The following is a 14,992-nucleotide window of genomic DNA, read 5'->3' as shown; positions in this document are numbered from 1 at the left end:
ACATCATTAGCATAAAACAAGAACAAGACGAGTTACAGATAAACAAGATTTAAAGACATAATTACCCCGAGCGGCTAATGTTTAATTTATGCCAACTCTCAAACATAATCATTATTTTTCAAATCTTGCTGCTATTCTCAACCTTTTTCTGCTGCATAATGAAACCATCCCAGACATTTCAAAAAGTGAACCATTTTATACCCAGGCATTTTCAAAACACCACCGCACATTACACAGAGCGACTTTCAGCGACGTTCAGAATGGAATTGAACCTTCTACCTTGTAGGTCAGCTTTGGTGAAACCAACTTTGTTAGCAAAAGAACGGAAAAGTGAAAAAACAATAAAAAAAGGTTAGTAGGTGGTCAATGACGGTAGTTAATAAAGCGTCTGCTTTACTAACAGAAATGCTCTGGTAGACACACTCTTCACAAGTCCTTCTAGGGCTTCTTTGATATGGTTTCAGAGCTAGTCTACAGAACACAAACAAGATGGAGAATGTGATGCATCAAATGAAAACAATGTAGACACAATTTCAGGAGTCATTTAATGAATATAATTTCTTTTTAAAGATGAAAACATACCCTAAGAACTGCATCTGCTTACCCTAATAACTGTTTTTCATCATAGATTTTATAGTTTGATTATCAGCAAAGTCAGCAAACAACAAAATGATAACATTATGTTTTGTAATCAAAGAGTTACAAAACCGGAAAAAAATAATTTGCATCATTACTCGAATCTGAATACCAAATTATAAATAAAGAAACAAAGACAACAGCTCAGTATGTACACTAAAGTCATTTGTCACTCTTGGTAAAATTAGTTAGCTAGTTTTAGTAGAAAGGAAGGAACTGTTTTATTAAATTTTCATTCAGTTTATTTGCCTGTTATATTTTATATGCACAGTTTTTGGACAGAAAATAGTGATGATATATGATGATGTTAATATGAATATACATAAAATACTCATTTTTCATCTTCCATAAAATTTCAGATCTGCATTTTTTGTTTGTCAGGGGAAATACTATACAAGTGATCAAGTGGGATCAAGTATCTAGCAACTCCATTAAGGGACTGAACAGGTTCTAATGTCTAGGCATCATCAGACAACTCAAAAAACACCAAAATGTTTGAATAATGAAATGTTGATTCCTGACCTGGGACCTGTCAATCACCAAAATTAAAACAAGTCTTTGTGTGTCTGTCCAATAGTAAGATTTGAGGAAGGCATCTCTCTGCATACTTTTGATGCATAGCATAGCATCTTCCCTGAGTGAAAAATTCTGAGAATTTTCTGCAGGCCAAATACAAAAAGCAGGACTGCAGTATTCCAACACACTGATGCAGTGCTGCCATCTGGTGGCTGTTTATTCACTATACACTTCAGGAACATTTCTCTATCTTATGGTTGCGGACGGTCATTTGACAGCATGTTTGGTTAGCAATTACCAGCTATCAGCACACTGTTGGTGTCTCACCCAAATTTGACACCATTTTTAGGGGTCCAAGCAGCGAAGCTGGTGGAACCCTATTGTATCTGTTAGGATTATTATTCTTATTATTTTTCTCCGCTAAAAGTGTCTGAGGCTCAGCAACCATAAGTCCTGGAGCAACCAAATTTGGCAGGTGGGTTTCTATGTGCCCCCACTACTCAGGCACTAAAAATCACGTACGTCGGCCAGATGGTGGCGCTATAACAAAGGGTTTTGCGTAAAAGGCCATAACTCCCACACCATAAGTCCGATCAACACAAAACTTCATCAACGTATGCATGTGAACGTGCTCTATACCTTTGCCATTGGGACCACCTGTGTCCGCCATTTTGTTTGCCCGTCATTTTGACTTTTTAGTTGGGGCGTGGCCGTTTTCTCCGCTAAAATGTCTGAGGCTCAGCAACCATAAGTTGTAGACCAACCAAATTTGGTATGTCCGTTCCTGTGGCCCCCCACTACTCAAGCACTAAAAATCACCTATGTCGGCCAGATGGTGGCGCTATAACAAAGGATCATACTTTAAAAGGTCATAACTCCCGCACCGTAAGTCAGATCAACACAAAACTTCATCGACTGATGCATCTGAATGTGCTCTACAACTTTCATATCGGGTGCACCTATGTCTGCCATATGGTTTGCACACCATTTGGACTTTTTCATTAGGTGGGGTGCGGAAAAGCTGGAGCTCCAAATCCAAACGATTACGACATCGAGTAAACTTCTTTACGGCAAGCGACAACCATGGCGACGCTAGTTTTTATCAGTGAAAGCGCGGTCTGACACTGCCACCTAGCGTGCATGCTAGGATAGGCGACCAAAAGTTTTTCAGTAAAAGCTTTCTGAGAGGATGAATAATTACTTTTCTTTGGCATGGATCCATTTGAAGACAGTATCGGGTGAGTTCGTTTAGTCTTTGAATCTGTCATTATGCTGAGAAATAGTTAAACCATTTTATTGATAGGTTCTGAGTTTCTGTGCACACGCGCGAAAACACGCTGGTATAATAAAACAATGACGGTAATACATATATAGTCCGCTTCGTTCCGTTGCTACCATAACATAACAGACTATCTTATGTCTACAGCTGCAGTTCTCGCTGCAATTTCAAACATTGAATATTCACAAAAGACGCAATTTATGCTGTACTTTGCCAATGTCTACATAAATAATACGCTACGGAAAAGCTTTGAGAGGATGAATCATTACTTTTCTTTGACATGGATCCATTTGAAGACAATAACAGGTGAGTTCGTTTACTCTTTAAATCCGTCATTATGCTGAGAAACAGCTAAACCATTTTATTTATGGGTTCTGAGTTTATGTGCAAACGCGCGAAAACACGCTGGTATAATGAAATAATAACGGTAGCCTAATACATATATAGTCCGCTTCGTTCCGTTGCTACCATAACATAACGACCTAGAGCTGCAGTTTCTCGCTGCAATTACTAATATTGAATATAAACAAAAGACGCAATTTATGCTGTAGTCTGCCAATGTCTAGATAAATAATACGGTCCGTTTGAAGACAATATCGGGTGAGTTCGTTTAGTCTTTAAATCCGTCATTATGCTGCGTGAAATCGTATTCTCAATTTAATCTCTAAATTGACTGTAAGCTTAACTCTGTAGTTGTTTCGTAGGTGACTTAACTCGTCTTAACTATTGCTTGTATTTGTGCATGGACTGCGTTGTTGCTGTTCTTGTCTGTGTTAGTGTTAATCAGTGTAACCTACAGGGTTTAAGTTGAACAATGCGGTTGTTCCCTGCACTTAGAACGGTAGGCTACTGCCCTCTAGGGTTTTCGACACACTTGTTCCTGGTTATGGTTATACATTTTGTTGTACATCGCTCTGGATAAGAGCGTCTGCCAAATGCCTGTAATGTAATGCAATATTCCGTAGCAACAAGATGAACCCGACATTAGCCCTAAAATATGCCAATACAGCAGTGAAAACGCTGCTAACTGAATGACGAAATAAGCGAGACTAACTTTTTTTAAAAAATTACCACGTCATTCTACAGTCAATATCTGGGACTACACATTGAATAAATATACAATCTTACCATTGGTTTTACGCGTAGAGATGTCCCTTTTGCGAATGAGTGGCCATATTTTGTCTTGGATAATCCGTTTGTGAAATGTCGGATTTTTTCTAAAATAGCTGTGCGTAATACCACACCTGTTGCGTACGGCGTTGTCGTTCTTCTTAGTCCAATTTGGCTTGATTGACAGTTCATTTATTCAGTAGGTGAGATTATAAGCTTTCTAACGATGTATAACATGTCTGATTTTGCTTTTGGAATAGCGTTTTATAGGTCAGCGTTACTAAAACTCTTCTCATCTGCCAATGTCTAAATAAATAAATTAAACGGTAGGCTTCTTTGCGAGCAGCACGCAATTCGCGAGTTGATATTCAGTCTTTCTTCCGTTTTTTCTCAATGTCGTATTTATTATTTGAAATGTGCATTCATGTGTTATTATTCTATCTGTCTCTGTGGCGCTCTGAAATGTGCATTCTCTGCTAAGCTGAGCAATGGATTGGAATATGTGTCTGAGGTAGTGTTGCAGGGTATACCAAAACTTCAGCACTTTCTCGGTACTTAAAAAAAAAAAAAAACAACGGTTTCGTATTTGAATTTTCCGACGTTTGGTAGTTCTGCGTCAAATGTAAAAGCCAGGGAAATGTGTCTCCCGCATTACTGATTTAGAGGATGAAAAGTGTAGTTTGTCAGAATCTTCGCTAGATGGCAGTAGCAACTAAGGTTGCCAAGTGAGGTGACCTGCGCTTGTGCATTCTCTTCCCTGATACAGCGCAAGCTTTGATTCAGTTCACTTCAGTAGCAATAGGTGTTCCAATTTGGAAATATTTTATTATAGATAGATGCTGTATTGTTATTACAATATGCTGTTTTTAAATCTATTTAAAGGTGAAAGACCTGTTTTAAAGATTATTTAGTTTACAACTGTTCAATTTCAGAAATATATTTAACATATTTCTCCATTGTTCAGTGTTGTAACACTATAGGCCTATGCATATTCATATGTTGAAGAGGCTTCAACTTAAAGGTTGTTAATGAACCAGGTTGTTAATAAACCATGAATTCGAAAATGAGGTCAACCCTTGTGGACATTACGTTTCTGATCTATTAAGGTAATTTCAGTATCGTTAGGTACCGAGTATCGCTTTAGCATCGTTTAAATTTCAAGTATCATTTCAGTATTGAGCATCGTAATACTAAACCTGGTATCAGTATCAAAGTAACAATTTCGGTATCGTGACAACACTAGTATGACGCCTTTTATAGTTGCGGCGCAGAAACACTGCAGCTACGCACACATGCCGGACCATCGAAGTGTTACGACATGCCATCTAAGTGTTACGACATAGTAAAGGCCTTGACGGGAAGCGGCCAGGACACATCCATGGCAACGTAACTAAGTCATCCGACAGCGTCTCTTAGCACAAAATTGGCCATAAGTCATCAATATTTCATACGATCATCACGATATTCAGTAGATATGTTGGGTGAAGGCATATGATCATGAGGACAAAGCCATTTTAAAATCGCTCCATAGGGGGCGCGATGCTGCCAATGCTTGGACCCCTTCCAACGCCGCTTGCGGCTTTAATTTTCATCTTGTAATTGCATACAAATCTTTTCAAGGACAACAGAAAAAATAATTTAAAAAAAGATCGTAAACTTACTTTGCTATTGCGAGATTTTTAAAACACCCTCTTTCTCACAGGTTCACTTGTTGGACTGTGACCATCAACAACCCTGCATTCTATACCTTAATTCATTTTTTAATACAAGTGCCATGCTGTTGTACGTAGGCATTCTAACATGCAGCAGATAATTAAGCATTTCTTGCTATTCCACACTCCTTGTCACCGCTTGTCAAATGCTTCTAAGAACTTCTGAGCTTATTTTTTATCCATTTTTAATTAACTGATAGGATATCAGTATCTCCCACAAATTATCTAAGATAGTCCACACAGGGATCACACAAACAGGGAAACAAGCCAGATAAGAACCAATGCCATTTTCATTAGTTATTAATTTTTTTAAACTGTGATGGACAGTATATAACAGACGACCAGAAAGTCCAATTAACAAGCCATGGTTGTTTTATTCTGAAAAAAGTACTTCCATCAGTATTTCACAGCAGAAACAGCCTATTTAGGCTCCTACAACATCCAAAAATACTAGATGTGGGGAAGACATAATGGGTATTTTATGAAAAGATGAAGTACAGTAGTCAAAATGTAGATACATACTGAATGTAAAGTAGCTTTCTGACAGTGTAATTACAAAACATAACACAATGAGGACAGATACATGATACAGTAAGCATGCTTAACTTAAAACATGATTTAATAACATCAAACGTAACACAAAAGAAATGCAAATGACAAAAACAATGTACAGTAAAGCAAAGTAAATTAAAAGTACATGATTATGGCTAAGAATGACTGCATTGACCATGTAAACGAGAAATAACTGAATGAATGATTTTTTGTGTGTTTTTATTTCAGTCATTTAACCTGCAAAAGTAAGATCTCTATAAAATGTGAAAACACTATAAAAATGTAATAATATGATCTAACATAATATTAACAGTCAATAAAAATACACTAAAACCTTTGGCATTTCAGGTAACAGCCAGTGTTCATATACTAGCACAATAAAATTGACTGGGTTCACAAATGTTCTTTAAATGTCCCAATTTAAAACATATTTTTCAGACCTGGCAAAATTGATGAGGAATTATGATGACAGTGTCAAATTAATGAATTGAATCAACTTATTCTAAATTTGGTGCTATTCATACTTGATTGACAACCACAGTTAAAGTGCTACGTTAAGATAAATATCACAATAATTCAACAGTTTCGCTTCATATTTGATAAGTTTGTCATATTTTGCTGTAAAGCCATTCCTTGACATAGTTTATACTCTTACAGTACATGCAAAGATGTTTGATTAACTCTACATGCCAAAAACAAGGACAACTTTGAATGCTCCCAACATGAATTTTCTTGGTATTTGGTTCATTGCAACACTCCATATTGCAAGAGGAGGGAAACACAAGTCATGTAATTTAAGAAATGTATATTTGTTATAGACATGATAATTAAATATAACATACTTTCTCAGAAGTATGAAATCACTGTTGATGCATTTCAGTACAAAGAATAACACTGATGTCGCTTGTATTCATTTCAGAGAAACACATGAATAGACTTAATTAAAAACTCAGTCTTAACTGAACTCGGTGATGCTCCAGTAATACTGCATGAGAGCAGACAGTTTTCTTAAATATATTTATTTTTTGCCAAATACTAAATGAATAAGAAGAGTTAGCAATCACCACTATGGTGACGCAGCGAGAGTCCAGCAGCACCGAGATAACCAGGAGCACGGTGATGACACGATCGTTACGACCAATGTGGCCAGTAAAAAAAAAACAAAAAAAAAAAAAAACAACTGGTTTTAATGGACGGTGAGGGATGTGACGAGCAGAGTTAGTAAGACGGACGGGTGGCAGTATGGGTGGGGGGCGGAGCTACTGTTGGAGTTGATGAGGAAGAAGGGGCTCCTCGCGCTAGAGTTGTAAGAGGGAGTACCTTCGCATCCGCGCTCGATCTGACCGCTGCGGTACAGCACGTCGTTGATCAGGTCCGGCAGACGCCCGTTCAGGTCCACGGAGGCCAGGCAGCCCTGGAAGCCGTCGCGCGACGCCACCAGCTTGGGCAGGTTGCTGTACATGCCCGGGCCCAGCCCAGCGATGAAGAGGTCGCCTGCAAATGAGCAAAACGGGCAAAGGAAACGGGAACGGTTAACTCTGGCACGGCTCTTATAAGTAAGTGCTGTTATTGATTATGGCATTTCCATCACTGAAGATAATAAAAGCTAATTATTACCCTTCACTTTTATAAACAACTCAACCGGAGCTTCCTCAATCTGTATGACAATTCCCACAGTACAATGATCATATATCGCATCGGAATTTTGAATTTGTGGCGCTTTTTACTCATGTCAGAAATAAAAAGTTGAGTATGGCACAATTGAGTATCGCACAAGATAAGCCCATGTTAACCAATCAGCCCTGTTCAAAGACAACTACTACACTTGGTTCTAGAAATATGCACTGTGGCAAATGATTTATTCTGAAAGAGGTTACTTTGCTTGGTTGATTAATTGAGTTCAAAATATTGAAAACATCAGTGTCTGGTTATTGACTCTAAACACCTGCTTTTTTAACACAAGGTTCAGAGACGAAACACACAAGTCAAACCTGCCTTCTGTAACATTCCGTTTATTGACTAATTAAATAAAAGATGCAGGTTTTTCCATAACAACAGACAGACTGGGCCATAACAAAGACCATCAATTCCATCATTAAGGTGACTTAATGGTTATTAAGGTTTATCTAGACCTGTGTGCTTGGAATAAAACCTGCTTTGGAGATGGCTCATAATGATATAAATCATCCGAGCACAGCTACCTTTTTTATGCTCGTCTGCTCTTGTATGCCTGTGTTGCACGACCCGCTGCTTCATAATCATTACATATGAATGTTAATAAGTGACTCTACCTCTGAATGAATAGGAATGAGAGATGCACTTCTTCAGAGTCTTAGCTCACCTTTTAGGTCCAGGTTTTTGGCACCATTGACAACTTCACTCACAGCCTTGGCGTCCACCTTCAACGTGTGTATGTTGTTGTTGTCCCTGGTGATGACAACGTTGTGCCACTGGTTGTCATGGAGAGCCCTGTCACTGTTTCCCTTAATGAGCACGGGCCCGTTGCCCAGGTCGAACACGTAGTGGATGTACCTGCAGGACGGGGGAGATGGGAGCGATCATCAGGCCATTAGAAGCATTCAGAGCACTACGCCGCGGAGGGGAAAATGGCCGCAGTAATGCACTCTCCATGCCGCATGCTTGCGCGAGAAACAGCGTGACCACAGATTATTCCTCTCCAGATTATTATCAGGCAGAATGCACCACTTACCTCAAGCCCCTCTGCAGCTTGGATGAAATGAGCAATAGCAGACCGGCAATCGCACATAAACACCGCGGCTACAGTGAGTGTGCGCTTCGCTGTCCACGAGAAGCCATTTTGTGCTATCAGCTCTGATCCGAGCACGGACCCTGGAAAATTGTCCTCTTTCGATTGAAGCAAACAGTCTTTCCCAATAAAAGCTTTCATCTGCACTCAGCTAAACACAGTGAGAGCTTGTTAAACTGCCAAATAAAATGCTAAAACAACCCATTTCTACGATTCTCTCTATTTTTTTCTAGTGCTAGGTATATGGTAGCATGTGAGAACGAAGGCCTTATCCCTTGGGTTGTCTTACCCTTTTACCAGCTCCACAGCGATGAAGTCGTTGCCGTCCCCTCTGTTGAAGAGAATGAAGCCGTCCGGGGAGGTGGTCTTGAACTGGAAGAAGAGGTGCATGGAGGTGTAGGCCTGCAGCGTGGCCAGGCTCAGGTAGCTGCTCTTGGTCTTGAAGGTGACGGGGTCGGCGATGATGGAGCGCATGCCAAATCGGGCGTTGAGCTCGCAGAAGTCGATGTCGCCGTTCTTGCACAGGTCGATGTAGAGCATGCCGTTGAACTTGAGGCTCTGCAGGTGGCCGATGAAGCTGGACGGGATGACGGACACGAAGCGCCGCTCCGTCATGATGCCCGTCTCGATGTTGTGGAACTCCAGGCGGGTGTGGTCGCCCGCCATTTGACCTGGGCCCAACAAAGAAGCACAATCCTGCTGTGATGCTTGGTACAAGGCACTCAAGAGCCTGTGCGTGGACAGGTCTAGAGTACCACTATATAGTAAACAGCAGAGTATCAAGTACGTCTCTCAAAGATATCGGTTTTTAAATATGAGATGTATCATATAATAAATACGTATATATAGCTCAGAACTGGTATAGTAACTTATTTTACTGAGGTTGTTCTACAGTAACTAACTAGTGTTTCTTTAATTCAAATACTTGTAATCACAAATATAAAGAGCATATGACCCAAGAGCAAAATCATAGCAAAAAAGAGGTATTTAAGAACTATTTACATTTAACAGCAACATAATTTACCCGTGAAAGTATTCAAATTGGAGACACTGACGCTGTCTACAGAGTTAAATCGGAGGGAAGTACCTTCTGCTACGTCATCGTCAACCGTGAGCTTGTAGCTTTTACCCCGCCGAACCACACGGACCGTGTGCCACTCATTACCATTCAGTTTATTTCCAGCGTACAGAGTCTCTGGTCCTTTGCCTGAGAATGACGGTTGGTTACAAAGTTAATGTCATACTATGGCTCAAACCAAACCTTTGCTTTCTATTAACCACAGGGAGAGTCCAGAAATTAACTGGTGATCCAAATATTTGCTATTTCAGCATAAATTTAATTCGATAAATACACTATTGCACTACGATTCCCAGAATTTGAACAAAACAGGTTCTGATCTGTATTGTCATAACCTTCGCATTCACACACTCTATAAGCAATATTGTTTGATTGTTATCTTCACAAACAACTATTGTAAATATTTTGTGTGGCCTCACCTACTACTGAAAACAAAGGTTTGGTTATGTTTCAGATATAAAATTTCATTAAATATCATCAATAATCTGCAACTATTAACTAATGTGCTTTTTTCAGGGTTTTCTACATTGCAAACCAAACTGTGTACTGGTCTTTTTTAAACTTATAGTCAAAGGTTTTCATCATAGGACTCAGCAGCAAAAACTTATGTCAAGCAGATAAACAGCTTAATTCACAAATTACTTAATTAACAGCTTTTACTCATAATGAGGTCTTGAAATACCTTTCTGCTGCATTTTCTTTGTTCTGAGCATGTCTGCTCTTAGGCCAACAATACAAGTAATACATGTTATTTATGCACATGCCAAATTATTTAATAACTTCCAAGGGTACATTGAAATCATTCCATCTTAATTGTTGGTTATATGTAACTACAGTGTAGACCGCACAAATTAGCACGTCTGACTATAGGTGCGATTTATGAAAAATACAGTTACACAAAACAATGGCCATCCATAAAGCTCTGTTCACTAGAATATGCAGACTGTATATTGCATCCACTCCAGACCATACACAATTAAACATGAACATATTAACTGCTTAAAGACGCTGGAGCCATCTGAAACAAACTTTTAGCAAGCATGTCCTCCGATGGATACCTACCAGGTTAGTACCATGCATTATATCTTTAGAAACCAAGAGCGCAGCTTAAAATTAGTCCTTTTTTTTCTTCAAATTAACATGATAGCTTTGACAGAATAGAAATACAGATATTAACTACAGTTTTAAAAATAAAGTTAGTAAATACGCTCCTGCTTTCAAATGATTTCTGAGCTGGGCTTAGCATTCAAAAAAGTTCAAATGTTTCGTTTAGCAACTCATTTTATAACATGTAACTGCTTAAGAGAACATTAGTGCTTAGTTTTAAATGACCACACTATTATTTGACAGTATATTATGTGGACATTTAAGACTGTATTATTCAAAAACAGAAACACTTTAGTATTAGTTTATGTATCATTATTTACTAATTACGAAATTGATCATTATGACTGCATTGAGCAAATATATTTAATACTGTAACATGCAAATGAACACTAAAAATGTTAATGCTGAAATGATTGACTAATACAGTGACACGTCTATACGTATTTAATACACAATATAAAATTCCACAAATGAAATGAAAGTGACATATTAACCAAAATGAAATTGCGATTTATAAAATGAGAGCCATCGTATTTCAGCAAATACCTACCACAGGAAAAACGCCATATACGCTACATATTAAGTTTGACAAAAATAATTACTGAAATGTTCCATAGCCACTCAACACATGATGGCATAGCACTAGTCAACACTATAATGGTCAGATGCTCAATCATTGGCACTGTCCACTTGTGCTGAAAGGTGTTTAAAAGATAAATCAATATATGAATAAACAGCCATGAAATCCTGAAATCAATACGACACACTGTTCTGGCTATGGGAGGTAGGCGCCATGACCTGACAAAAGACAGGGTTCTTGCTGACACCACATTTTCAACGACAGATATGAGCAGTGTGTCCATATGCCTATTATTGCTAACACACCTATTTGGATAACAGCAGCAAGCTGCACACATGAAGTGAAGCATGGTTATTGCTGGGTAGTTTTTAATCATTTGTATTTCTTTTTTTCCTTTGATTACAAAAAAAGCAGTCTTCACATACTGCAGGAGCTGTTTGTGAAAGCTCACTTTAACACAATATAGCCTATAATCACAGCTACTGTGTACACTGAGTCTTTACAACCATTCCCTTAAGATTATTCTAACATGTGCAATTGTTTAAGGGAAATGCCAATTGACTACAGAATCCAGAAAATTGTCTTTATCTAGCTAGATAGCTCTCATTTAGAGTAATAGTAAACTAGCTAAAGTAGCTGCATCATTCTTTGAAAGTCTATTTCATGTAGTGGCTACCTTAAATTCAATATCAAAGCAATTTAGTTATTAGGACTACAATGTACCATTTGACCACTGATAAAGGCATTATATGTAATTTCAGTCTTCATTGTTTACAATTTAGATGTTTTTCCTCAAAGCTTAGTTCATTAACGATTATGTACCTTCACAAAAGTATCTTTGTAGATAAGTGACTTCATTACTAGAGACAAGGTTCATATGTCCATTGACCATTATGACCATTATTTATTTAATTTATTTATTTATTTTTACTTTAGAACACTCCTCCACAGTGGAGAATGCACATAATCACAACAATATCTTCAATATAGCACAAACTGGCTTTATGTTGCCAGCTCAGAAATTTAATAGGAATTGTTTCTATGGAAAGTGGACAATTTACAACAGTATTGGAATACGCCCTAGGAGAGGACAGTAGCAAAGCCACACTGCAGTAAACTCTAACTTTAACAGGTTACATGCCGTCACCAAAATAAAGACTATTATTTAGATGATAGGCAGCCCCAGTACGCAGGCAATAAAAACAGGGCCTCACCTAGGCAAATATATAATCCACTACGTCACCCAGTAAGACTCTGTTAGCATGTTGTTTCAATTGTCAACATTGTTTAATTTGATGCTAGTGTTATGGTAAATTATTCCTGAGCCAAATATAAGATTACATTTGTAATAAACTGATGAACTAACACAGTCGTGAGCCACAACATGCACATATCCCAGTGAATGTGTGTAGATTACCACACTGTCACACAGGGCACATTGGAAATTCAGAGCATAAAAAATGCTGTAATGTGGAAAAATGATTGATTTAGTACCATGACACCCCATTAACTCAATGCGCTGCTTGAGTCAACTGCCTCAAACTGGAAAATCTTGCCATAAAATGGAAATGGGGGAAAAACAAGAATTTCATAAGCATGCTTAAAATGGCTGTCAGTATACTCCCCTAAACCTTTCTGCATATGTCTGAATTATCCTCAAAGGAAATGAGAGTTGCAAAATGATTGCATATTCATAATTATAGGACAATATAATTACTAAATGTATGCATACTCTCTTGGGGAAAAGGCCGTTAATGTTCAGTCAAATCATGTTTGGCAAGGCAATTACAAAACATTCAACAAAACTCAATATTAATTGTTATAGTCAGTGGCTCAGCACACTGCATGCAAACTAATCAAAATCTCAGTTGGGTATTTTCAAAACAAAATATAATTAAAACATTTGTAGTTATCAACCAAACAAAATTGCTTCGCCGACAAAATAGGGCGGATAATGAGGGAGCATCCATCACGCCTTCGACCAAAGCAAATCTCGCACGCTACAGACACTGTATTAACTGTATCTGGGAGATAGCCAAAGACGGATGGCAATCTGTGGATAAAAATACTACAGCTGAGCAGAAAAAAAAATGCCGCAAAATAGAGAAATGCACTCTCAGATGCTTCACATGGCCCTCATAAGGGCCGTGCTTATGAAAAAGAGTAAGGGTGCAAGTGGGGTGTAATGGGATTGCTTTGGTGAAAACTGTTCAAACTGTTATGGCCTTGATCTTTCGCCGTGAGTACCAGAAGGATAAAAAGGAACACAGATGTAGAAACAACTATGATGTTATCCTTTCCCCATTAAGGAAGACCTTTACTAATAGCAGAGACACCACAACTAAAGACAAGGATATAGATGGCAATACAACGCACTTTATTTTCAGTGACATTGGTGCATTTATTGATGATTAATTATTAACTGAATTTGGAGGGTGCTGTAAGGGTCAGGTCATACACTTTTGCTCAGCTGTAAAAAGCATACATAACCAGGAGAGGATATCTTGCTGTAATCTAACTACCATTATGAGCAGAGTTTGAAAAGTTATTCTCTAATTTGTTACCAGCACACATGCTTTTGGACAGTGCTTTAATGAACTCCGCCTGGACACCATGTTATTGAGTTTGTTCAGAATCACAGAGGCTTAACCGGAATCAAAGGTTTCAGCAAATCTCCCTGATCTGAGAAAATGTTTCTAAATGACCTGGATTCAACTTGTCAGAGAGAGGATTACCAGCTAAGACAACCCAACATTATCTCTCTGAGGAATAAACTTGACGGTAGTGCAAAACCAACAAGCAACGTTTGACAGACTCCCTACCTCATGCACTGTTTTAAATATTTACAGCATACAATGACTAATCAGCTTGAACTGCTGCATTAAACATTTCTCACCAATTATTATTCTTCCAGAGCATGGCCACTCAACTCCAGGTTCTGAGGGCCGTAGTGTCTGCAGTTATTTGCACCAAACAAGCACTACACCACCTGATTTCATTAATGAGCTTACTTTCTGAACCAAAGAGGTAAACTAATCAGAGAAGTCAGGTGTAGCGCAGACACTGTGGCCGGCTGGACCTGGAGTTGAGTAGCACAGAGGTACTGTGGCATGAAACAGCCACGTCAAACTCATGCTCATATTAATATCTCTCAATTTCTGTAAAATGCCTTAGACACCCAAAGCAAAATCTTCTGAACAGTAGGGGGTGCTGCACAACTAGAGAAGATGAAAGTACCTTCAGAGTCAGCAAGAGGTGATCAATCAGTGTTGATATTTTTTTATCCAATGTGCCCTGGTCTAATGTATAGTGTGCAGTACATTCCGGTTTACAGCAAACACATCGACCAATCCATTTATACAGCTGATTATTACAGGAACAACTGAGATAAAATTAATTGCAAAAGTGTTCCATTCCACCCTTGTAAGAATCACAACCCCACTGTTCCGGACTCCAAAATGAGATATAACACACTCAAGGGGCCACTGAGACATTACATTACAGCAGTATTTCTACATTACAGATCTTCACAATGTCACCTTTACCTGCAGATATTTTTCTGAATATATTCTATTTAATGAACAGTCAGAAAAATACCGTGTTTTCCAGGCACACACATTTTAATGTCCCACTCAAATTATAATGTGAGCCAGCA

At 38.4% G+C, this 14,992-nt stretch overlaps 1 protein-coding gene across 30 annotated transcripts in view; it reads right to left on the bottom strand.

The window, feature by feature from the left end:
- nrxn3a (neurexin 3a) overlaps positions 1-14,992 on the bottom strand; it is a 322,672-nt gene that overhangs the window by 186,899 nt on the left and 120,781 nt on the right. For 18 of the 30 annotated variants that reach the window (XM_064322726.1, XM_064322770.1, XM_064322796.1 and 15 more), the window contains 4 exons: positions 9,660-9,779; positions 8,862-9,243; positions 8,147-8,337; positions 7,126-7,299 (listed from right to left, as the gene is read on the bottom strand). In XM_064322726.1, coding sequence (XP_064178796.1) covers positions 7,126-7,299; positions 8,147-8,337; positions 8,862-9,243; positions 9,660-9,779 — 867 coding nt within the window. Of the gene's footprint in view, positions 1-279; positions 307-7,125; positions 7,300-8,146; positions 8,338-8,861; positions 9,244-9,659; positions 9,780-14,992 lie in introns of all 30 variants that reach the window. The other 12 variants (XM_064322559.1, XM_064322745.1, XM_064322754.1 and 9 more) reach the window with 1 other exon arrangement.

The sequence above is a fragment of the Anguilla rostrata genome, chromosome 1 (genome assembly GCF_018555375.3).
Source record: "Anguilla rostrata isolate EN2019 chromosome 1, ASM1855537v3, whole genome shotgun sequence".
In the NCBI taxonomy this organism is placed as follows: domain Eukaryota; kingdom Metazoa; phylum Chordata; class Actinopteri; order Anguilliformes; family Anguillidae; genus Anguilla; species Anguilla rostrata.
Note: the sequence above shows the minus strand (reverse complement) of the source record. Positions and strands in the feature narration are given on the sequence as shown.